The sequence below is a fragment of the Cyphomyrmex costatus genome, unplaced genomic scaffold (genome assembly GCF_001594065.2).
Source record: "Cyphomyrmex costatus isolate MS0001 unplaced genomic scaffold, Ccosl1.0 scaffold302, whole genome shotgun sequence".
Lineage (NCBI taxonomy): Eukaryota > Metazoa > Arthropoda > Insecta > Hymenoptera > Formicidae > Cyphomyrmex > Cyphomyrmex costatus.
Window position 1 is genome coordinate 2,038,060 of NW_017277148.1, and position 25,399 is coordinate 2,063,458.

At 32.2% G+C, this 25,399-nt stretch overlaps 1 protein-coding gene across 4 annotated transcripts in view; it reads right to left on the reverse strand.

Moving 5' to 3' along the window:
• Window positions 1-1,303: 1,303 nt before the first annotated feature.
• Window positions 1,304-25,399, reverse strand: part of LOC108775659 (putative uncharacterized protein DDB_G0291608) — a 146,128-nt gene continuing 122,032 nt past the window's right edge. The window contains exons 12-21 of one of the 4 annotated variants that reach the window (XM_018542091.1): window positions 25,148-25,313; window positions 24,730-24,890; window positions 24,011-24,334; window positions 23,609-23,721; window positions 22,736-22,865; window positions 21,962-22,253; window positions 18,674-18,991; window positions 7,100-7,291; window positions 5,804-5,874; window positions 1,304-1,754 (exon numbers count right to left, since the gene is read on the reverse strand). In XM_018542091.1, the coding sequence (XP_018397593.1) occupies window positions 1,683-1,754; window positions 5,804-5,874; window positions 7,100-7,291; window positions 18,674-18,991; window positions 21,962-22,253; window positions 22,736-22,865; window positions 23,609-23,721; window positions 24,011-24,334; window positions 24,730-24,890; window positions 25,148-25,313 (1,839 nt within the window). In that variant the 3' untranslated portion in view covers window positions 1,304-1,682. The remainder of the gene's footprint in view (window positions 1,755-5,803; window positions 5,875-7,099; window positions 7,292-18,673; window positions 18,992-21,961; window positions 22,254-22,735; window positions 22,866-23,608; window positions 23,722-24,010; window positions 24,335-24,729; window positions 24,891-25,147; window positions 25,314-25,399) is intronic. The other 3 variants (XM_018542087.1, XM_018542090.1, XM_018542089.1) reach the window with 3 other exon arrangements.

Here is a 25,399-nt window from a genome sequence, read left to right on the forward strand (position 1 = left end):
GTCATTTAGAAGTAATTTTGTGTGCATCTAAGACCCAAAAGAGAATCATTACCGAGCTATGCAAAATAGAAGATCGATTTTCCTTTTTTTTCTCTCTTTCTCTCCATCTCGCATGTATAGATATATAAATATACGTCAATTTATGTATCGATTATACATAAATAATGTTCGCATCTATTATTTATATATAACGCGTACATAAACCCACTATACATATATATACATATACATTTATACAATAATATATTTATATTTATATTTATATAAAGGTACTCTTACTATTGAATAGAAATATGAATATTCCAAGTGTTCAATAATAATATCAATATTGATATATATATATAATAAAATAATATAATAATTATATTCTTATTACTAGAATAATATAATAATTGCAACAAGAATATTGGTAATAGTGATAATAATAATGTCGATAATAATAATAATAATAATAATATTAATAATATAATAATAAAATAAAATAAAATTAATAGTTATTACAATATAATAATAGTTATAATCATATTAACAACAACAAGTATTCTTTGTCACATTTTGGTTGCAGATTCTTACAATCACAAATATATTATTCATAAATGTAATAGTCGAAAAAAGATGTTAAATTAAGAATACGTGAATAGAGTGCTCTATTTCTTTCTTTTTTTCATCTGTGTATAGAATAATTAAATCCTATAAATAGTATCTATGTTCAACAGCCAGTGGTATAGTAAAGTATACCTTTTTTGAGGTACCTATATATAGTTTCCTCTCCTTTTTTTTCCCGCTCTTGTGATATACCAAATACAATACTGACGGAGAACGCGATACACACGCACACGCGCAAGCATTAACACATACATACACATACATACACACAGGTATCGACAGGTAAAATGCGGATGTGGGTTCATCGTATGCTTGTGATCATCACAGCGTAATATACGATACGACATATATTTTCGGTCATCCGAAGTCGAGACGAGAGCTCGAGAGAAAGATTCTTTCCTCAACAAACAAAACAAAAAAAAAAAGGAAAAAACATAAAAGGCGACGGGAACGAACGCCGCGAATCGATTCTCTCCATACCACGATAAAACGCGACCTCGATACTCCTGGCGAATCGCGTGCTCAGCCAGGAAATCTCGACACAGCCAAACGAAAACTAAACTTTTGGTCCTTCAAGTTCGAAAAGCAAAAAGAAAGGGAATAGGTCCCGCCGTTTCCCCCTTTTCTATCTCTTTTTTTCTTTCTATTTCTCTATCTCTTTATCTCTTTTTTCCTATCTCTATCTTTCTATTCCTCTTTTCCTATATCTATCTTTCTATTTCTCACTCTTCTCTTTTCTCTCTTTCTCTCTCTCTCTCGTTCTCGCTCGTCCTTTTTCCTCGACTGATCGACGGGCAACATTCTAGAGAGCACCGCGCGCTAGTTTTGCATTGTATTTGGTGATACGTATATGAATACTGACTCCGTGTGTGACGTTACATATAATACAATAGTATCCATTACGTATAAGTGTATATGCATTTTATAATTCTTTCTCACGCATTTTTTCTCCTTTTTTTCGTACTCTTACTCTTCCGCGTTTTATATATGTCCTATATATCTCCGTTCCGCTTTCTGCACACTCAAAAATATATTACATATAACTCTTTACTGCATGACGGGATAGTGGCCTGCAGTCACTCGGACTGCAGTAGCTTCTGCAGCAATGATGATTTTGTCGGATCACCTCGTGCCTCCTCCATAGTAATCTGAAATCAAAAGACGTTCTTAAAACCGTTTTCGCTATTTCTGATATAAAGATTCCAAAACCGATCGCGAAGAGTATATATTTATGGATTAACAAAATAGTTGCAAATACTATACAAGATATTAAAGATCTAGTTTTTTAGCATTAAAATTTAAATTTCCTAGCACCGAAATATCTTTGACTTTGGTATTTTAAAAAATTATAAGCTTAGTTAAATAATAAAATAATGAGAAATCAGGTACTATAGGATAAGAAATTGTTTAATAAATTAAATCCGTGGAAATTAAGGATCTTCGGCACAAGAAACTTATAAAATTAAAAATTAAGAAACGGAAAATTTACAATAATGTTATGCAAAATTTTATATATTCACAATAATGCTTTTGCAATTAAGGATTTATGGCACTGTAAGTCCGGTGTCAAAAATGTGTGAATTTAGGAATATGTGCGTATAGGAATTAGCAAAACTAATATTATCTAAAATAATGTTTTAAATCAAGGATTCGTAAAAGTTTATAATATTAAAAATAAAAGAACAAAAAATCAAAAATTTGCATCAAAAGATTTAGAATTTTAAGGATTTGTGAAATTAAAATTCTCTACAAATTTAATATGTGTGAAACAAAGGATCAAAAGGTAATAAAAAGGATCAATAAAAAACAATGTCTCTATAGTGAATATTTCTTCGACAATCGGTTTGAAATCACTTTGATGACTAACTATTTATTGCAATATTTCCATCATATGATATTCGATTATTCTAAAATATTTTCAAGTAGCAGCATTAATGGTACAGCCGTGTCTCGTATATTTAGTATTCGCATAAACATATTTATGGAATAATCGTTCAGAATTTGGTAAAATGAAAAGGATCCATCCATCTGAGAAATTCAAGTCTTTATTAATTATTCAGATGTGTGAATCCTTTCAATACTCAAACAATGATTCGCCCTAACAAACTTAAAGAACAGAAATCTGAAGCCACATAGCAACTACACATCCAATATTTCAATGCACAACAATGATCGCTACTGTAAAATCTTTTATAAACGAAATATATATACTTCGCCTTTAATTGATATATTGCTTTAATTGATACAGCTGAATACTTTTTATTCTATGATCGGCGTAAGCATAACATAAAAGACTTCCTCGCGCTTTTATAGAATAGATTCAGTAACAAGTTTTTTGTTGTGTACTCTTTAAGTTTTATTTAATTATTTCTAATTAATACTTAAAAGTTTGCAACTCATATATTAATGATAGATATTATTAGATACATTATCATCTAGATGAAAATAAATTAATTTTTTTATTTGATACATGATTAATGCATGTATTTGACACATAAATGACATGAAGCTATCGCTGCTAAATAATATTCATTTTATAATTTATTTTATAAACAAATATTGCGATAAATTAGATATACGACACATCTTGTATGTTAAAAACAAATTGATCATAAATTAATGAATTAATTCCAATCGAGTTTTCTTACAGATAACTATAATATGCTCAATATATCTATATAATATATATTAAAAAATCGTACAGGTTTTAATTTAAAATGTCTTTCTAAACCCTCCTCTTTGCAGCATTAGCAGGTTTTCTCATGCAATAAGAATAATCGTTCTCGGGAAAAAAAAAAGAAATTAAGAACTACGCGTAGATATCTAGTTGGCTCACTGTGAAAAAGCATTACTAGACGTTATACAATACAACAAATGGTAGTATGATTACTGATTACTCTGAATGAGCTGAAGCTTACAACACCATCACCCTGTAAATACGAAAGAAAATACTGCTTGACATTCCCTAAATAGACGCTCAATATGGGAATGAATGCATTCCGCTGAAATCTTTAAAAATATCGAAAAGAAAATCGTGTGCGATGCTTAGAGAAAAAAACGTATTCCTACGTATGTATTACTTGAATATAAAGAATAATTGCTCTCTAGTTTTAATTATTTATTTTTTTCATATAAATAAACTTGAAAAAATTTAATTTAATAATAATGTAAATTACTAATTAATTTTATTTGATCATACTTAATAATCGTCACTATAAAGAAGAGCAATAATTAATTATAAAAATAAATTTTTATATACTATGTAAAGATAAAATTAATCAACAAAATTATATTTTATGTACAATAGTTTTCAAAATTATTTAATACGAGAAATATTTAACTTACAGATATTTTATTTCTTTTATAAATCTGCATCTTTTAATTCTTGAAAATTTTAATTAGGTAATATCACAGTTTTCCTATTTTTTTCTTTAGTACCTAAAAATAAACTTCCATTCGATAAATAGCACTGAAAAAAAAAAAAAGAATCAGAAGAAATAAAAAAAAATAAATAAATAAGAATAAATATTATAAATCAGAATTTTCTTAAATTAAAATTTACTTAAAATTAATAAAAAAATAAAATTATCTCACTTATATTCACATACACGATTTTCTTCTCATTTTTAATCTTTTATGAAACTAAAACTATAATTAAAAATTTCGACAAAAATATATTTTGTATAGAAAAATTTATATCGAGAAAATTGAATTGTGTAAAACAAAGTTATATCGAGAAAAATGAATTTTAAGTTTGATGTATCAATATATAAAATCCTGAGCTGTATCTATACCATCTAATGACAGCATAATTTTTATAAGTCTACATATTTTCATATTTCTTTGACACTTAGAGCTCTATCAATTATTATACAATATTTTCATTTCATAAAAAATATCATAAAATATATAGCAAAGGCTAATTTTACGCTGGTACTATATCAGTCATATGCTTGCATGAATGAAACAAATTTAAAAGTTACTCGCAGTTAATGCAGCCAAAGAAATACAATTAGTCCTCGCACAAAATATATACAACTCGTAAACGCGCGCTACACACAATAGAGGCAATTAACTATGTTTAGCTAATGCGCCTCGATAAAGTCCGAACAAGAATCTACTTAGCGAGGTAACAAAATCAGCTTATTTAATATTAAACACAGCGTTTCTCATTGACACTGAGTGTAAAACTGTCTTCATCGCATTATTTAACGCATTATTAACAGCATACTTCTTAATATTAGAAAAATATAAAAAATTTATGTTTTGCGAACAATATATGATATAAATAGTAATTATATTTTCGAAGTGCTATAGATATTAATTCTACTTTATATTCTATTATTTGTAAAAAATATTTTTGTAATACATTACTTTAAAAAAAAATATTAAAATTTTACTTTATGAAGATATAAACTTTAATACTTATGTGTGATGGACAATTTCGTGATTTATTTCTTAACTTGAAACATTCGTTAGCTTCGAAAAAATCGAAATAAATAATTATTGATGGATCGAACATAAATCGAAATAATTAATTATAAAATTCTGATAATTTTATTTTTAACATATCTTAAACTCATATTTTAAACAAAAAATAGATTGTATAATACTTACTATGTGTAAAAAATATAAGAAATATATTTAAAGACTTATTTTTATTTAAAAAAATTAAATTTTCCCTTCTTGGTTAAATTACAAACAAAATAGAAATAAATAGTAGTAAAAAGAAAAAGAAGTAGGAATAAATTCTACAACTATAAAGCCAAACCCTAATTTATAAAAGATTAGAAATTCGTCAAATGCTATCTCCCTCAAGTCTTCTTCAATCAACTATAATTTTCAGGATACGTTTCTACTTTAGCATACACAAGAGTTGATCTCCAACTATATGGCTATTGCGGAAAATTCGAAAGAATTATCGTCACGTGCGAGTACTGTAACGATAATGCCGAGACAATAATCGTCGAACGACGACTTTGCATGCATTTGTAGAGCGATGTAAATTTAAAAAAAAAAAAGTAAGTAACCCCATACAAGTTTTACGCTCAGTGCGCAAACAGAGAGAGATCATTAAACATGTTTCGTGCACAATCAGTTCTGAAGCCAAGCGTATAGAGGGAAGACATAGCATAACAAAATCAAATTAAAAAAAATACGTAAAAGTAATTATATATTGTCGGAATGGGGTTCTTACCCTGGAGGACGAGGGGGCACTTCCGGCGCTCCCCCAGATCTTGGCGGGGCCATCGCTAACCACAGCCTCACCTAGTTAGGACATTGTAACAGTAGGCGTTACCACAATCTTTGCAGAACTAAAGTATTATGCCTCTTCTTACAAGAAGCGGGAGATTACGCACTGCGATCACGCGTGCTTCAGCCAGTATATCGATACAAATTCATACGAATCTCGATCGACTAAGGACTCGCTTTTGTCTCTCTTGTAAAAGATTTGAGAAATTATACAAATAGCTTAACGTTCAGTTCAATCAAAACACGACGAGAAAACCACATTCAATACTTTTTCTTCCTTTTTTCATAATGTAATGTAAAAAGTAAAATTTTACCCGTATATAATATTTTCCGCATTCGAAACTACTTGGAAGAGTTAGGGTTTTCGTTATGTATATTTGCATTTTTTTAATGTAAATCTTACGGAGAAACACACGGGCCTCAGGAGATGCATTGTAAATCAGTGTAATTAATTGGAACAATAATCGCGTGCAATGATGAATCTAAACAAATGTGCGTGATCTACAAGGGGAAACTATAATGCTTGTAATACTTTTTCACAGTACTCGCTCATGAAACGTCGTATAAAAAATTAATATATCGGGACCGGAGTTAACATTAGGATTGTATGATCAAAATGTGAGAAAATTCGAAGAAGGAAAAGCAATGCCTCTCTATATAGAAATGCTGACAAAAATCAAACTTATTAAATTCAAATCATCTTCGTACGATCGATTTTGATTCGAGTATGCTAAAAGCATACTACAAAATCTAACATTTTGAAATTAAATAACTTCATGGACCTCTCACACTTACTTTTCAACAAATACGTAACTTATAGGTAGTAATAAAATTAAGTCTATATATAATATACAATAGTTATATATTAATTTATATAACCGATCTATTAAAAGCGCGGTACTAAATCAATAAAATATACGCTAAAATTTTTCATTCGTTTCAATTATTCTGCATTCCAGTTCTGGGCAATATACAATTATCATTGCGTTAAAATAAAAAAAAAAATGCAGAGAAAGAAATTAGTATCATAAGAAAATGTAGTTTTACTGACAAGGGACCAGTCATAATAAAGAGAAAAAGAATCGAATCGGTTCCGAACAATTGTGATCCCTTGTGAGATCCCCAATTTTGCTATGTGAGCATATATTTGTAGCTGATTATTTACCAAACAACTATCTCTATGTGATTCCGAAAAGTTCGGAAAATAGTAAAGATTCTACAACATGTACAGTATACATACCTGCAGAAGGCATGTCGAATGTCAGACTGTTTGTAAGTGTTTCAAAATCGTCCTGAGAAACTTGACCAGAAAGATTATTCTGTAGGTTGTTGGGCACTCTCTGTTGTTGCTGCTGCTGCTGTTGTTGTTGCGTTCGCGCGCCAACAACCGCCCTTAATTCTTGCCGTACAAATTCCGAGGTACTGGCGTTACCTATAACAAGAAAAATCTTTATTAACAAACGTTCCCGCAACATGTGTTGTATTTCCTTTGTATGTCACCGTTTTCAATTTCCAATTGGTGCGTTATTCGTGTACATGTATGTGCACGTGTGGTTTTAATTTATTACAGTCGTTACAACACGGAATACTGCATTTGTGATACAAAGATTCTGCAACAATATTTTGACAAATAAAAATTAAAATACGTCTTATCATAAATCTAATACGAAATCAATTCTGTTTGTTCTTCAATAAGACATTTAAAAAATGCTTCGTTGTGTACTTTCTCTTTACTGCGTAGATTTTTTAGACTCTCTTTTATAAAGATTAAATTGATCGCCGATATTAAACCTTTTGATAATTAATGATATTTTACAAGGTTTTAAAAATGTAAAAGCAAAAATTTACAAGTATACATAACTGTACAATACTTTGTCGTGCAAACGATTCAAGCAACGAAGAACAGTTATGCACAAAGTTGTAAATTATGTCGCACTTATGAAAATAAAAAGATAACAAATAACTATTAATAAATAAAATTCTCAAATATTCAAAAACTTTTTATAGCTAATCATTAGGAAAAATAACTTTTTACATCATTCTATAATTTCTTTCTATTTGTTTATTATTTTTTGTTTCAGACTTAATGCATAGTTCCTGTCTTATGCGCAAAAAATGCTATTTTTAAACTCTCTACATTTTAAATAAGAAAATAAAGAATTATGTCACTTTATTAGTTCCTAGACAATTCCTTGTATAGAAGATATTTCTATTAGTAATTTTTATTGAAAAATAATGAAGGTAATATATTACCACATGCACTCACGCGCGCGCGCGCGCACAAGACTGTTTAAATTCCCATCCAAGTGTCATCCATGTATCACTGTATCCTTGTTATTTATCAAACATTAAACAAGGATAACATGACCCGGAGAATACCCAGGCGGGAATCCAAACAAGCCTATTCTTGAAGAGGAATATAGTGATCCCTTTACTAACACAACCAACTGTCCCCCTCTCCAATTTTAATGAGTTTTTAATTCTATGTTATTCTGTAGACAAAAATACATCTTTTTTCATATTAACTGAGTCACACGCTAAAGAGGTAAAAACTTCCCTTAAAAAAAGTTTATTTTTTTCTTTCAGAGTGAATATCGTCGAAACTATAACTACTATAAAAGATAGAAAAGTTTTCCGCAATGAAAATTGAATGGTTTCAAGAGGTATTTTATAATTATATTAAAAATTTTTTTAATTCAATTTTCATTCTAGAAAACTTATCTTTTATAGTTTCGACAATATTCACTCTGAAAGAAAAAACGGATCTTTTTCAAAGGAGTTTTTTATCCCTTCATCGTGCGACTCAGCCACATAAAAAAATTTATCTCTCGTTTTTGTCTATATAGAAATACTAAAAGCTCCTTAAAATCGAAGGATAGTTGGTTACGAATGTGAAGCTAGCACCTTATTTTCAAAATTTTGAAAAAATAAGCGGAGTTTGGTTGCCCCTCAAAGAGTTCTAGAGTTCTCTAACAAATTTAGGAAGAGTTGATTAAAGCAGCGAAAATACGATTCATTAGAAGTAATGGGGAAGCCAACTTCACAGACGTCAGTTGGATGGATTCCATTGTTAGTAAAGGGATGTGAAAGAATTCCTATTCTTCCTCAAGTAGTACCCATCGCATGGCATTCATTTGTTCTTTTTAAATGGTATTGAAAAGAAACTTTCCGAAAAAAAGCACGTAAAAGACATTGAGCAGTTTTTTTAAAGAGGGGTTTAACAACCGTTTCTGTTTGAAAGAGGTACCCGGAACAAATGCCTAAACCGTAAGTCATAAAATAAATATTCTAAAGAAGATGCCAATACTTCCGTATTTCAATTTTATTTAAATAAAATTTTTCAGATATCCTTATATAATAAGTTAACTTAAAAAGTTTTTATATTCTCTCATAATTAATAAATTTATTATAAAAAATCTTATTGACCCGTCAAGAGAAAGTACACGACAAGCCCGAGTTATCTTATCCATTTGCTTGTTACAAAATTCAATTTTTTTGTAAAATAAGTGGTGCATACGATGATTGATTGATGGGGTTGACAAAAAAAAATGCGCAAAATATATAAAAATATTAATCACGAAAGCTCGATGCATTGTACACATAGAGGCTTCATTGTTAGTAAATATTTCCACAGCACGTAGAGATAAGCGGTGTCTGAATTCATCTTTTTACATTGTGATGTTATATTACATAGATGAACATAAGATGTGTGATCCTCCCCCTCCCCCCCTCCCCCGAGAGATGAGAGAATGATTAAGACATAATAAATTCGACGTCACATTTGCTACATTCGGCGCTTGAAGCAGGATATTGTTTTTCATATGAAATATTCTATTTTCTGGAAATACCTAATTAGCATTAACATTCTTAAAATTTTAATGCAAGCTTATGATATGATATTTTCAATCATGATAACTAATTTGCGTACCATAAAAATGTGTACAGTCGAACTATCTTAGGGTGCTTTCCAACAAGCAACACAATACAATACAAAAACAATTCATCCCTTGGAAAGAAAAGAAGTCAAGCGCAGATAATTTCACAGTGATTGAGTCTTGTTAGCATTTGATAATTTAATTTAATACTGTCAAACAATTTGTTGTGACTCACTGTGTCTGAGACTGACTGGCCTAAATTATTCTGAAGACCGGTTTTGAGATTGTTTGCGATACAGTATCGTTGTGAACATGATGGGCCTCCTCACTCCCGGTAAAATCATTGTAATTATGATAAATCTAATTTCAAAATTATTATTTTTCTAAGAAATTCTGAGAAATTATTTTCTCAGAATTTCAGCATTCTATTTATTTCTTTCCTTTCTTTTTTTATTATTCATTTTATTGTGTTCTTAAGATGAAATTGTCATCAGATCTTATTTCTCGGTTGTGGGAGAGCTCACTATGATTAAACATCTTTTTATTCTTTGTTATTTTTAAATTATAATTTACATATGTAATTTTCATTGGTTGCGTTTAGCAGACTCAACCGTTGAGGAGCGGATCCGTGAGCGCTCACTGTTATTGGTATATTCTTTTAGATCAGCCAATAGCAGCGAGCGCTCACAGATCCGCTCCGCAACAGTTGAATCTGCTGAACGCGACCATTGTCTCTGAAAAAGGTTAAAAAATGAGCCGAAACACGTAAGCACAATTGTTTGTAATAAATAGATTTGTTTGATATATACGGCGTTGCGTAAAGTTATCTGCGCTTCACTCCTAGTGCCCTTTTCTTTCCGAGTTTGTTTTTTATTTATACAGGAGTTTTGTTATTTAAGAATTATTATATGTTACAATACAGTTATCATCTCATCCTTGTTTAACATTGGCGAATAACAAGAACGTACTTGATACACTGTGACACACCGTGTCATCTGTGTTGCTTGTTGGAAGGCAACCTTTTATCTCGATCTTCCCCTATCTTCGCTATCGAGACCAAAGACATAGAAAATGGACTGCACGATCCCGTATCTATGTAGTATCAAAATGTGTCGACGAAAATAAGAGAGAGGGTCCGTGGAAGACGGCCATCTCTATCTTTTTCCATTCCATGGTGTAATGGAAGAGAGAATGAGAGGGAGATGGCCGTCTTCTACGGTCCCTCTCTCTCATTTTTGTTGACCATTTTGACACACGGATCACGCAGTCCATTCTCTATGTCTTTGATCGAGACTAAAACACTCTTCTCTTATGATATTCTCCTACTATTTCGTATTTACCACTTATACATAAAATGAAAATGGCTAATAAGATTAGGAGACACACGCGTAGGATGTGGTTGCAACGTCGGTCAGCCGAAACTTCGATCGAACAGCAAGTGATTTTACCTTTAAAAAAAAATCTGAACTGAAAATCAGACTATAACAGCATCGCTATTTTACCAATAATACGATATATTTTTATATATTATTATATATAATAAATTGTTGTACGCACACATAAGCCGCGGTCTAATTCATGCTCACAATCCTCATAAGCATCATTTGTCTTCAACATTTTGTTTAACATTTGATAATAAAGATGAAATGATTTTTAATTAAGCATTGTGAGCGTGAATCAGATTGCAGCCAAATAAATTTTCGTAGAACGATATCGTATAGAATTAAATCTAAGTTAAATTCCAAAAACACTACATTGTTTTTTCATGCAATTTTCTAGTTTGTAGATTTTAATTTCGTAAGTACAGATTACAGAATTTTTATAGTAAGTAAATGTATTGTCTCGACTAAACAGCTCTGGGCGTCATTTAAAACCAAAAATGGTAAAAAACGATCTTAAGTTTAAAATTTTTTCTCAACATAAATTTCATGCTATATATATATATATATATTTTAATTCTGGAGGATTTTCCAATAATAAAATTATAATATAATAATATGTATGAAAGTAATATGTGCAATACCGTTCTACGAAAATTATTGCGTTAAATTGATAAAGCAAACGATTTTAGAATCTCTTTAAATTAGCTTTGGTTATTAGAGCAATTTAACAATTCGCTACGCGCTGAAATCCATTTTCATTCTATGCATATTGGAATATGAGAACAGAAGGGAAAGTTGAGAGCAGAGAATTTGCTTGATCCCAGTGAGTTGAAATTAACGAATTCGGTTGGACGTACTAGTGCGCATTGGTGCATATAAAAGCCGATCTGATATAACAAACTGATATAATTTGAATATGAAAAAATATAATGCAAATATCTCGAAAGATAAAATAATTGACCAATAATTTATCAAACAGCATAATAAAATGTATTAAGGATTTTACGGTTTAATATATAATACATATACATGTAAGAAACACACATATTTTCTTCAAATTGTGCACAACAGCTTTAATGTGCATTAATGCGCATTACCAACTAAATTTGCTGTAAGAAAATTCGGTTATACATTTCTTAATTGCTATCGCGATACATAATTATAATGTGGTATAATATAATACAATTCTGTTGGCATCTTTACTATTAATCATATACAAAGATGCCTACAGTTGTTCACGAATAAAGTTAAATTGAAAGCTATGATACACAAAAAAATAAGACAGTAAGAAGTAAGCAAATTGGTAAATCAAAGTAGAGACATAAAGTAACAATGTAAGCAGTATCAAATCCTAAAGGTTATTTTGTTCACATTTTACCATGGACGTATAAAATACCTGGACGGAGCATAGCGCCTCCGGGGTAAGGCACAAAGGGTGAAGGGAATGAAATGTCTAGCGTAACGGATATGAGGTACAAAAATGGCTGCGACAGATAATTTCACGGAGTGTAATCGATATCTATCTCTTGAAACGAGTGAAAAAAGCTTTTGTCACTCCAAAAACTAGAAAAATGAGTATAAATGAGAATATATAACAATATATGTGTACGAATAAATAACGTAAATTGAAATTTTTTGGTTATTGACCAATGTCAACGTTCTCGGTTCATGTCAGGTAATGGCCGTGCGACGTAAACCGAGACACTAAATCCGAGGTACTAACAAAGGAACGGTCGGAACTGACTCTCACCGATTTTGATGCGCTTTGGATATGTTATAGAGCATCAAAAAATATTCGACCCATATTTTTTTATAGCGACGTATTTCGAGGTTTAAGGGGTGCAACCCTGATAGGTGGGGGTGGTGGTTAATTAAAAAATTTGATTTAAAAAAAATGAATACACTATTATATAGAGCATAAAATACTGTAAAACTTTTGTATAAACCATTTTTTCATACGCGGCATAGTTTCGAAGATATTCGCTGAAAACGAAAAAGTCTATTCTTTTCAAGGGGGTCTTTTCACCCCCTAAACCTCGAGATACGCCGCTATAAAAAAATATGGGTCGAATATTTTTTGATGCTCTACAACATATCTAAAGCGCATCAAAATCGGTGAGGGTCAGTTCCGACCGTTCCCTTGTAAAGATGGCGACGCTATCATTTCCCCTCACCCCTTAGACCTTACTCCCCGCGTCCATATTAGCACTCTATGCTCCGTCCATATATTTCATACGTCCATGCATTTTACTGTTTCAGTTTTTTTATGTACCATAGTTTTAATATAACAACAATATTCATAACGTTGAATTATGTTCTTAATAATCATATTAGGTAACTCAACATTTAATGCCGTTAATCGTAATAACTTTATCCAATCAAGGAATTAAAAGGGAATAACATAAAATAATACACATTATGAAAACGCTCAAAATCACTTTTATCATATATGTAAAATTTTGGTTCAAAATGATAAAGTGGACAAAGTACATGGTATCGTTATCGTTACACGATTTACAATTGATAAACGTAACAATATAATATCGTAATATTATTTTACTCGCAACATATTTATAAATGGTGCAGGTAATGATACCGAATCACGTATTACGTGGACTATGAGATGCTTGAATTTTACATACTGTGCAGTAGTAGATATATATGTGGTATAAATATAAAAATTAATCTTTTATTTATAAGAATTTTTCTTAAATTAATTAAGCTATTAACTAGTATTTTCTACGTTAGAATTGTCTAACTCGAAATAACGCGAGTATCAGTTGCAAACAGATAGGATAAATAAAGCAAGAGAAAAGAAAAGCAGATAAATCATACACAAATACAGAAAGTTAGACAGTTAAAATCTTGTATATTATTATGGAATAACAATTTGCTAATTTGGATGGTTCATCTCAATTTCCATCAGTCGCATGTTCTTTAAACTTTTTATCGCACAATTTCAAAATCAGAAATGTTTTTTTTATTTTTTGTACTTTAAGGCTGGGTTGTTCCATCTCTCAGTAAACTTCAGCTTACCGTCTTACTCTCTTACTCCTTTATGCTCTTATTCTTTTACTCTTCTGTTTGTCCAGTAAATAAATTTTCACATAGTTTATCCGAAGATGGAACAACGGCCCTAAATATAAGGTATGTAACCTGGAAAGAAAAGATGAAACATTCCATAGGAACTATAATAACCACGTTAACTCACAACTTAGTTCTCCTAATACTAGAGGAATCTACAAATAAAAAATAGAAACTGAATTCGATAATTATCAATACGAACTAGTGATAGACAATATACTACACATTAAAAAATTATCTATATATATTTAATGTATCTAATACATTAAAAAATTATCTATGTTTATATCTGTAATTACAGCCTTATGTTCAGTCTTATAATGGAAATAGAAACAATGGAATATCACATGATGGTTCATATCAACGGTGTATACTGTCTTGTAAATAATTTTTACAAGAACAAATAAAAAATAGAAACTGAATTCGACAATCATCAATACAAACTAGTGATAGACAATATACTACACATTAAAAAATTACACAGTCCCATAAAAAAAAATGAAAGTCCGGCTCTGGAGATCAGACTATGCCTATAATATGTTTTTTGGGTCGCTGAATCTGAATCCGAGGTCCATTTAACCCCATCACGTCAGGTTTGGCTACAAAATTCCTTTTTAGCAGTATTCACGAGTGATATTGCCTTTCGATCCCTACCATATGCTGTTGTTCGTTTAAAATTGCACAATTCAAACAGAAAGTTTTAAAGGTGCGTAATATGCTTCCAATAGCACCAGAAAATAAAGACTTCATATCAGAAAAGTTTATAAAAATGGCGCACAACTATTAGTATCAGTTCTAGCAGTATCCGTGAGCGATATTGCCATTTAATTTGTAATGTGTGCTTTGTTCATTTAAAATTGCACAATTCGAGCAAAAAATATTAAAACAGCTTCCGACAGCAGTAGAAAATAAGGATTTCGTAGCAGAAAAATTTAGAAAAATATGCGTAACTACCAGAATCAGTTTTAGTAGTATCTGCTAGCGATATTGCCTTTCGATATCTACTGTACTCTAACAAAAATCTGTTAAAATTGAGTAATTCAAGTTAATAAGGCAATATCGATTGGTCATACTGCTAAACCAGATTCTAGAAGGTGTATCCCTTCTTTTCTTAATTTTATTCTAGTGGTCGTTCGCATTTTTCTAAACTTTGCTGGTATGAAGTCTTCATTTTCTAGTGCTGTTGGAAGCTCCTTTAAAAGTTTCTGTTTGAATTGTGCTCTTTTAACGAATAACAGCATAAGCTAAGAATCGAAAGGCACTCTTGGATACTGCTAAAAATGAATGTTGTAGCCAAACCTGACGTGATGGGGTTAAATGGACCTCGAATTCGGATTCAGCGACCCAAAAAACATATTATAGGTATAGTCTGATCTCCAGATCCGGACTTTCATTTTTTTTTTGTGGGGCTGTGTTATCTATATATATTTAATGTATCTAATACATCAAAAAATGATGTATGTATATAATATCTGTAATTACAGCCTTATATTCAGTCTTATAATGGAAGTATACGCAATGGAATATCACATGATGATTCATATCACGGTGTACACTGGTCGTATGGTAAATAATTTTTACAAGATAGCCACATAAATGATAAATTATTATCACACATTTAGAGTTATAGTAACAGTTCAACCCTTCTTGGCTATTATGTAAAAGCTGGAGCGAATAAAATTCTATTCTAGTAACAATAATGGCACTTAATTAGAATCACATTACAATAATGACACTTCAGATTACAATTACGTTTAAAAAAAGAATCATGCAAAATTCGACATATACTCATATGAAAATGATTCCTATTACATTATACAAACGAGAAATAGTCTGATTTTTGCAATATAATATTTGACAAATGTACGTCATAAAAAGTCTTTGGATTTAGAAAAGCTGTTTAAATTTAAAAAAATATTAAATTATGCAACTTATGCAATCTATAATATTGCATAAACTACAATATTATAATATTAAATATGTATATAACATATAATACAATATTACATAATATTCTACAATTGTATATATATATAATTATATGTATAATCACATTTGTAAAATTAAATTTAAATTTAGATTATTTTTCTAGCTTTTATAAATCCAATGTGAAAAACAACGTATCAATGTATCAATGAGTAACTACTAACTGCTACTGTATCAAGGAGTAACTACTAACTGCTAAACCATTAACTGCTAACATTAACTACTAACATTAACTACTAATGCTGTTTTCTCTTAGGATACACTAAGTGTAATCTACACCAATTGCGTTAAGTGTTGCACCAATGCTACACTATACTAGTGTACATACACTATGGTATACACTACTTCACGCTATCGTGTTTAAGTCATTTTTTCTCGGCCCGGCTCTTACAATATGTAAGGCTAGAATAAGTATTTTCTAATAAAATTACACTCTTTCTTAAAAACATAAATTCTTTGTTTTAAAGATAAATTATTTTTATCCTACTGCCGGTTGACTTCCATTTTCAAATTTTAAATGTTACACTGGCTCTATACCTTTTGAGATCGTGCAGCAAAATCCCACTTTGTGCATAAAATTTGCACTACACTATAGCCACGGAAACACGTTACATTGAATGAGTTCGCCTACCATCAGTTAAAGAAACACGCTACACTGTCTGAGTGTTGCACTGATAAGCGATAAGCAGCTAAGAGAAAACGCTATGAGAGCTTTTCAACAAGCGACACTGTTTGACTACAGTGATCATTTCATCTTTGTTTAACGTTGGCGAACAACAAGGATGTAATTCGGTGTGTTACACTATGTCGCTTGTGTCTTTTGCTGGAAAGCTCCCAACATTAACTACTAACATTAATAGTTCTAACTACTAACTAATTTTAATAAAAGCCAAATGAATACCGATAAGAACATGCTGTAACGTTCAAACTAGATTTCGGGTGCTTCTATGTAATTTAATAATAGAATTTAAGTATTCTTTTTTCTTTTCATTACGCGTGCACGTAATGTGCTCTATACCTCAACGCTTTTGCGTGCGGGAAATAGCCAATACCTCAAGCCGTTGAGTTATTTTTCTCCCCACTCTTCTGCGCAAAAACGTTTCGGTATAGGCACATTACGACGAGCACTTTTAATGAAAAATTCTATGTGTAGCGAGTGGGGGCATATTTGTTGCCCACTCGCTTCGCTCGTGCGCTCGCGCCCGTCCCGCGCTATAAACAACTATCCCCCACTGTTACACAATGTACTATTTTTCAACCAATATGCAAAATAGATTAACTAGTTCTTTGTAAGGCATATTAAATTTTTGAAATACATCGAATAATGAAAAGATGAACTAATATGACTTAGAAATCATAAACATCTCGATTAATGAACTATTAAAAAAAACAACGAAAAAGAAAAGGTAAAGATAGAGAAAGAGAGATTTACATGTTTCCAAACACCCAATACATGAAGGTTTGCGGGTTATCGTCGTGTCTTTCTTTATTATTAATGAAGTAAACGGTATGGTTGACGAAACGTTGGCATTACCCGCAAACCTTCTGGTATAATTGAAGAAAATACCCGTGAAAGCCTCAAAAGCGTACCCAATACATGCTTTGCATCCGTTAAAACTGCTATTGCTGCCGCTGCTGATAATGATTCCGGTTGTGATTACACTTAAGCCGGAATCAGACTATACATTAAAGATTGAGATTGAAGATTGAAAGATTGAAATTTGGCCAATCGAAATAACAAAAGCTAAAATTCCTTTATTTTCATTCAAATTTCAATTTTCAATCTTCAATCTCAATCTTCAATGCATAGTCTGATTTCGACCTTAAGGAGATCCTAAAGACGATCAGTCATATTGGAAATAGGACTTGCACACAGACGATTACGTGTCATTGACACATTCACTACATCGATATCTCATTCATACATGCCACACACATACATAAATTTCTGTATCGTAATTACGTTTTAATTAAACATCTAAATCCAATTTTAAGAACGCTATTTCTTCATACAAACTACTTGCTTGTGGACTACTATTTCATAAGTACAGAAATTATAACTTCTATATGAAGTAAATGTTGTCACGATGTGCAACGACATGACAGCTTTGGAGTGCCATATTGGACTAAGAAATGATAAAGTAGAACTCAATTTCGACATTTTTTAACGTTTTTAGTATAGATTCTCACAGATACGTATTAATGCATATACTTTAATCCTGGAAAAGGATTTTCGAATCTGTAAATGACAAAAAAGTATTTACGATACAAAAATTATATAGTTTAGTCGGTAATACATACGACTTTAGGATTCCCTTAAAAGTTGCAGAGGTAATAAAGGAGTGATTGACGACACTTACTCGAGTTTGTTAATGTCAAAAACGGAGCGAATGACATAGTGACTTTTGTGGTTGTGAATTTTATACATATTGTGATTGTTGAGAAAACATAATGAATTACCACATGGTATTAAGAAGTCTGTCTTACCACCGATTTGGTGATTGACGTTATTAACGGAAGGCAGTGACCTGGCATCTTGCGCTTCCCCGCCAGACGGATAGAGCGGTACTGACGACCGATCGTAACAGAACTGACTGTTCTGCATATCTGCCGTGTTGATAGTGTTGGCATTGGTGTGTTGGTATAACATGGGAGTATGTTGTTGGCTCGTAAAGTGTTGTGTATTGGTGGTGTTGTGTTGATTATGGGTAGGTGTTGCCGGGCAAGCCGAGTGTGAATGACTAGGTGAAAGAAGAGGTTGTTCCTTACTCACGCCGCCGTAGTGCCTAGGCGATCCAATTCCACCTGCAACATCAATCGTGTATACCCGGGCTACCTTTGGCTAGCCTTGCCGAACATTTAAACGTTTCTATTTCGCTTTCATGTACCATGCCAGCACTTATCGTCGTATAGCCACGTAATATCAAAATCGAAATCTAAATATTAAATAAAATAACATATTAAGTCCTAGGCCGGTATTCATAGTCAATTCTTATATTCAAGATTGTCTTAAGTACAGTCTTAAAATGTCACGAACCAACCAAAGGGCTGCATTCGCGTCTTAAGACATTACTTAAGACAGTCTTCAAATAAGAACTTACTATGAATACCGACCCTAGAGACCTCTTCGCACTTTTCTGTTTTATGTAAATCTTTACAACTCGGGTTCAAAATTTTTAGTAATTGGTATTTGTATATTGTAAAAAGAGTTGTTCTTTCCAAAAATCTAATCGGCCATGGAATAGGATTTATATATTTTTTCTAAACCATCCCATTGCCGATTAGATTTTTTTAAAAAAAAGCAACTCTTTTTGTCCTTAAATCCCAATCATAGTTTAAAAATTTTAAGATTCGAGATTATGAGAATTTACAAAAGAGAGAAAAGTGCATAGAGGTTACCTGGTTTAAAAACCATTTAAAAACCATTTAAAATGGATTTTTTAAAACCGGCTGAATAATGCACCCGAAAAGCGCGTTTCCACTAGCCGAAAGTCAAAAGCAGATACAGTTGTATGCCAAATAAAGAAAACTATTGTATTTTCGAAATTGTTAGTATGTAGATCTCTCGAGAATTATTTTTATCAGATTCTATATTCGCAAAGAATTGCCAGTAAATATTATACAATATTATAAGATACAGTTGAAAGTTTTGCAATAGATGCTGTCTAATGTTGGATGATAAATTAAAAATTCTTTGCATACATATATTCTTTAAATTAACTGCCACATATAATAAAGTATAGTATGTACATTAATCTCATTCAATTTGTTAAAATATTTTAAATCTCCTAATTATGCTACGCTCGTGTTAAAGAAAAGAGATCTATTAAATCTAAACTCTACGAGTGAAGAAACAGAATTAATAAGATTTTTCGCTTGAAAGATAGCAGATCAGAAAATTATAGAGCTAAGAAAGCGTTTCAATCTCTAGTATAACACATCGCTCCAATCATAAATTAGAAGATTAAATCACAAACTATGCAAAATCTGCTACAATACTCAGAGTTATACCTTCTTTATATAAAGAATTCGTATGACACAATATTACGGAAATCTATTCACAGAACAACATCGAGAGGTACAGGCATAAAAAATACTAATAAAGTCTATGCGCATACCCGACTAATCTATGCACGGCTTTCACAGTTTAGTAGAGATTAAACAAGAGTTTGTTTTGATATGGACATACTTACCAACGTCGGGACAAAATCTTTCATATATTTCAATCACAGTTTCCATCGCGCGTATAATTATACATTAAATCGCATATTGTCTTTTATCATAAAAATCAGCTGAACGAGTTTCTATATAAAAACTAGCACTTACTCAAAAATTTTTTGCTACTATCCGCGAACGAAACGAAATAGAGTTAACATGCTTAAACGCATTATAAAATAGATATATAACCGCCTATTTAAAATACGCAGTAAATCTCCCTTTTATTAATAAGTGACAAATCATAACCGCGAATTATGGCTTAAACGTTAAGTAACATTACATTAATCAAAATACTTCATAGAGAAGTCGATTTACCGATATTAAAAATTATACTTGAAACATAGTCAAACAAAGAATATGATAAAAAGTAACTACAAAAATCGGTAATTATTTACTTTAGGGGACCCAGCTCCGATGACCTTGACATATGTTGTCAGGGTCATGACCCTGAGTAACCTCCAACAGGTTTTAGCCGTCGCTCATCCTTCGTTAAAAAGTTATTAACAATCATAGTTTTTAAATTAATGTATGATATACATGTATGATATTAAGTACTATCAGAGTTGGGAAGTAATGCGTTACTTGTAACGGCGTTACCGTTTTCGTTACTTTTTTCAGTAACGATCGTTACTTTTTTCTGTCTGTAACGGTAACGACGTTACATTTTTACAGTAACGGTAACGAATTTAGTCGTTACTTTAACCGTTACTTTAGTTTGAGTCTGAATATCTGAAAAACTAGAGAGCCTTATAATCAGAGTGGCGACATAAGGAAGATTACGCCATGTTTTAGCGAAATTCTGCGAGAGAGAAAGAGATATAGGCTGCGTTCCGTTTCACACATATGCGCGCATTTTATATAGGGAGCGTCACGTATACTATAGGGGAATAGCTAAAACATGGCGGACCAATCACAAGTGATACCCGTATGGCGCCACTCTGATTATAGGCTCTCTATGAAAAACTATAACAGAGCGCCACCTAGTTGTTAAGGCGAAGTTGCTCAGAATCATAACCTTGACAACATATGTCAAGGTCAAGGTCATCGGAGTTGGGTCCTCTAAAGTAAATAATTACCCAAAAATCTTTTAGATTGCCATGTAATTTTTTTTTAAATATCAAATTTTCAATGTATTTAAATAAACTAAAACAAGTTAAATATGAAGCATACAGTAAAACGACTTTCCGAAGGTGCTTATGTTCTAATCTTATAACTATATAAATATATAATATTCGTCCTATCCTATTTTCACACACCACATATAAGATCCCATATTTGTCATTATTTCATTGCTATTGAACAATGAAGTAACAAATAATGGTTAAGTAAATTCCTAATTAACCAATATATATTTTAAATTCTTCATATATTTCTAATCAATATTATCCTCAAACATCTCTCATTGTTGCAAATTTAAAGCAATGTTTCCTATACAGTCGCAAAACCGATTTTCTTTCTCTTTTTTTTAAATCCTAATTATCTTTTAGCTTTACAATAGGTAACTATATAACGATCACTCAAGTTCGACAATCAGTTAATATGAGAAACAATACGTACCTGGCAACTGTGTCGTAGCAGAAGGAGTAGATGTGGTTCGTTGAATCCGATATTGAGCCGACGGATTTGGTGCACCAGTATTGGGACCTGGCGGGAACTGACTGGCTGTGGGCGACGTTGGTGGAGGAAACGCTTCCGCAGGGAACGGAGATTGCCGGGCGGAGGCTGCCGTCCCTGGTGAAGGCATCGATCGTTGTTGTTGTTGTTGCTGTAGTTGTTGCGCCGTGACCTGTTGTTGCGGCCTCACCTGGTTCACCTGGTTGAATAATCTCGGTGTGTTGCCGTAATTGCCCTAGCGCATATATCGTGCAAACGTATAAAAAATATTCACAGAAATAAAAAATATGTTAAATATAAAAAAATAAAAGCAGAAAATAAGGAAAAGAATTATATGCATACCATATTATAAAATGCAAATAAAAATCCAATGTATAATAAATTAAGCTTGTTTTTATGCATTTTATTAACTTGCAAATTATTCATACAAGCATTGATTAAGCATTTTTTTTTAAAAGCACGTTTTTATTTGTTAAATAAGATAATTAAGTTTTAATTAATTCTAACTAAAGCTCATATTGAACTACCAATTCTACAAACCGACCTACTACTGGCCCATAATGGACCAAATTATAATAAACTGCTTCATTGTGATTGGTCCATTATAGGTCGATAATCGTAGTCGATAGTCTCTATAACCGTTTTGATACAGCTAGAAACAAGTAAGAGTATTTTTCTTCTATTAAGCTGATATAGTAACAATATCTTTATACTCACTTGTGCCACTCGTGGTGATAATGGCGGATGAGAAAATGACACCGGCAGTATACCGGCCGGAGAATGTGGCGAAAGCCTCGCCGCGGCGGACACTTGTTGACCACTGTTGAAATTGCTATTCACAATGTGGCTGGCATAAAAAGAAAATCATGTGATGAGATTTTTAAGAAAGCTATCTTAAGGCTCCTGAATACCGGCGACGGCCATGTTGGAATTGTGACGTCATAGGCGAGAAAAACACATTAATTTTTCTTGTGTCCCATTTTTTAATAAAGAAAATTTGGATAAATTTAAAAGGCGAGATCGCTCAAAAACACTTGTGAAAATTGGCGGAAACTGTCCTTTCCTCCTCTGATAGTCAGTAAATGGTCGTAAAAGGCACGTAAAGTGCTTGATGCCTATACTCGGGCAGAATCACACAGTTTAACAGCTGATGAAACGAGTGAAATATACGCTTTTACGTATAAAATTTCACGATAACTGCAGTTTCCGCCAATTTTTAGGACTTTCACGAGTACGAGGGAAGTCACATTTTCACAAATAAGCAAATATTGACGAAATGGCACGCAAGAAAAATTTTGTCGTCAAAACTGGTCAAAATATCATTTTTCCAAGCCTATTAGTTCAGCCTTTTACCATGGTGAGGCGCTATACACACACACAAGCATGAACCCGTGTCTGTGTGCTCCCCTTCTACCCGAAAATGAGCACACGGACATGATCTTGCATTTGTGTGTATAATCAGTAGCGTACTACCAGTTTGGCCAGCCACCGACTAATTTGGTGTCGCTACCCATCAACACGGACTTCTTGGCCGAGTATTCAGGAGCCTTAAGAGAAATAAACACTCCAGAATGTTTAACATATACTTACTGTTGCGGTATTGTCGATGGATGGGAATACGAGTGAGCGAGTCGGTGACCAGAAGCCATCTGGACGGATGCCCCATAGCCTGGAGAAACTTGTGAATCTGGGCCATTCGATCGCTGAATAAAAAAAAACGTCACACATATATAGTTATGCATGTTTTAAATACAAAATATAGTAAGCAAACATTTTTTAATTTTTATTAGAAATAAACTAATACAGTCTATCAAAATGGTGAATAATTATATTTTGTATAACTCGACTTTGAAATTTTTAATATCATTTGTTAATATTACTATTTTATACACAAAATCAAGAGAGAAATAAATTTCTCTAGTAATGTTTTTTTAATTTCTCTTCTAATTTTTTATTTCTTGGCTTTCGTGATAAATTATATATAACACATACCTGTAACGACACATTCGGTGGCACAACGGTATTGTTCAAAAGGTCGATGTTAATGCTACTGTTCATTTGATCTGTCGCCGCAGTAGCATTCGATGGGATAAGCAATTGCTGTTGCTGTTGTTGTTGCAATAATCGTTGCTTCTGCTGTTGTTGCTGCTGCTGTTGCTGCTGATGTATGAGCTTAGAACGTTGCTGTTGCAGCTGCAACTGTGTAAACTGGCCGGGTTGTCTAATGCTTGGCTGGTTGAACCTCATCCTGGGCTGTTGATACATAGGAGGTGGCTGGTAATTATGACTGGCAGTCGTCACAGGCGTAGTTCCCAACTATAACGAAATTGAACGATTTAAGACTGTGATATACGATGCGTTTTTCTTGCTAGATTTCGCGCGCAATCCTATTAGCTACTCTGCTGGAAATAGTATAGCCATATTACTGGATTTTCGTAATAAATCAGTATTATTTTTTGTGTGGTAGAGTTTTATGCTTATTGCGATTCTCTAATTGGATGAGCCAATCAAAGGACCAATAAAAAAGTTCAAGTCTGAGCACTAGTGACGAGAGGATAATCAATACCTCCCCCCCGTGCCTTTTAAAAAATCTATTAATTGCTCGAAAACTTTGAATTCGATTATTTGATACACAATAAATACAAAAATATTTTCAAGAAAACAAATAAGATTAAAATAAATAAATGACTTACAGTAGAAGAAAAACTTACCGCGGTCGAATAGGCTGGAGGCGTGCCAGTCATAGTTATACTAGAGGACGTCGAATTCACAACAGTCTCGCACAACATCAACGTCTTTTGAATAGCATTAATTGCCATTGTTTCGTTCATGACATTATTTTCCGGTGCTTCAATATCAGCTAGAAGAGTTCCTGTCATAAACGAATTTATTAGATTTTTTAACAACACAATCAATTTTCTGCGAATAATACTACATAGTCAATTGTAGTTATTCACGCATAAACATATGCGTACGCGCGCAAACAGACACATATACAAAAAAATTTGTTCTGTATTGTTAGAAAATTTCATTTTGGTAAAAAAGGGAGGATAATTAACAGTTCAGAGCGGGGCATTTCTGTACTATATACTCATGAAAAATTATTGTTTAATATTTCGCTCTACTTACTTGTGATATCTTCATCCGGGACAATCTCGATAACTTGATCCAAAATTTCGGAGAGATCCGGATCCGACGACTGATTATGCCAGTTAGTTGGATCGTTACTAGTTTGACGGTATTCTCCGCTACCCGCAAACTCGGACTCGACTGGTCCCATTTGGGACCTCTGTTGCTGTAAGAAAAATATATATTCAGAAATATTATCTAAGATGACGAGAGAGAGAGAGAGAGAGAGAGAGAGAGAGAGAGAGAGAGAGA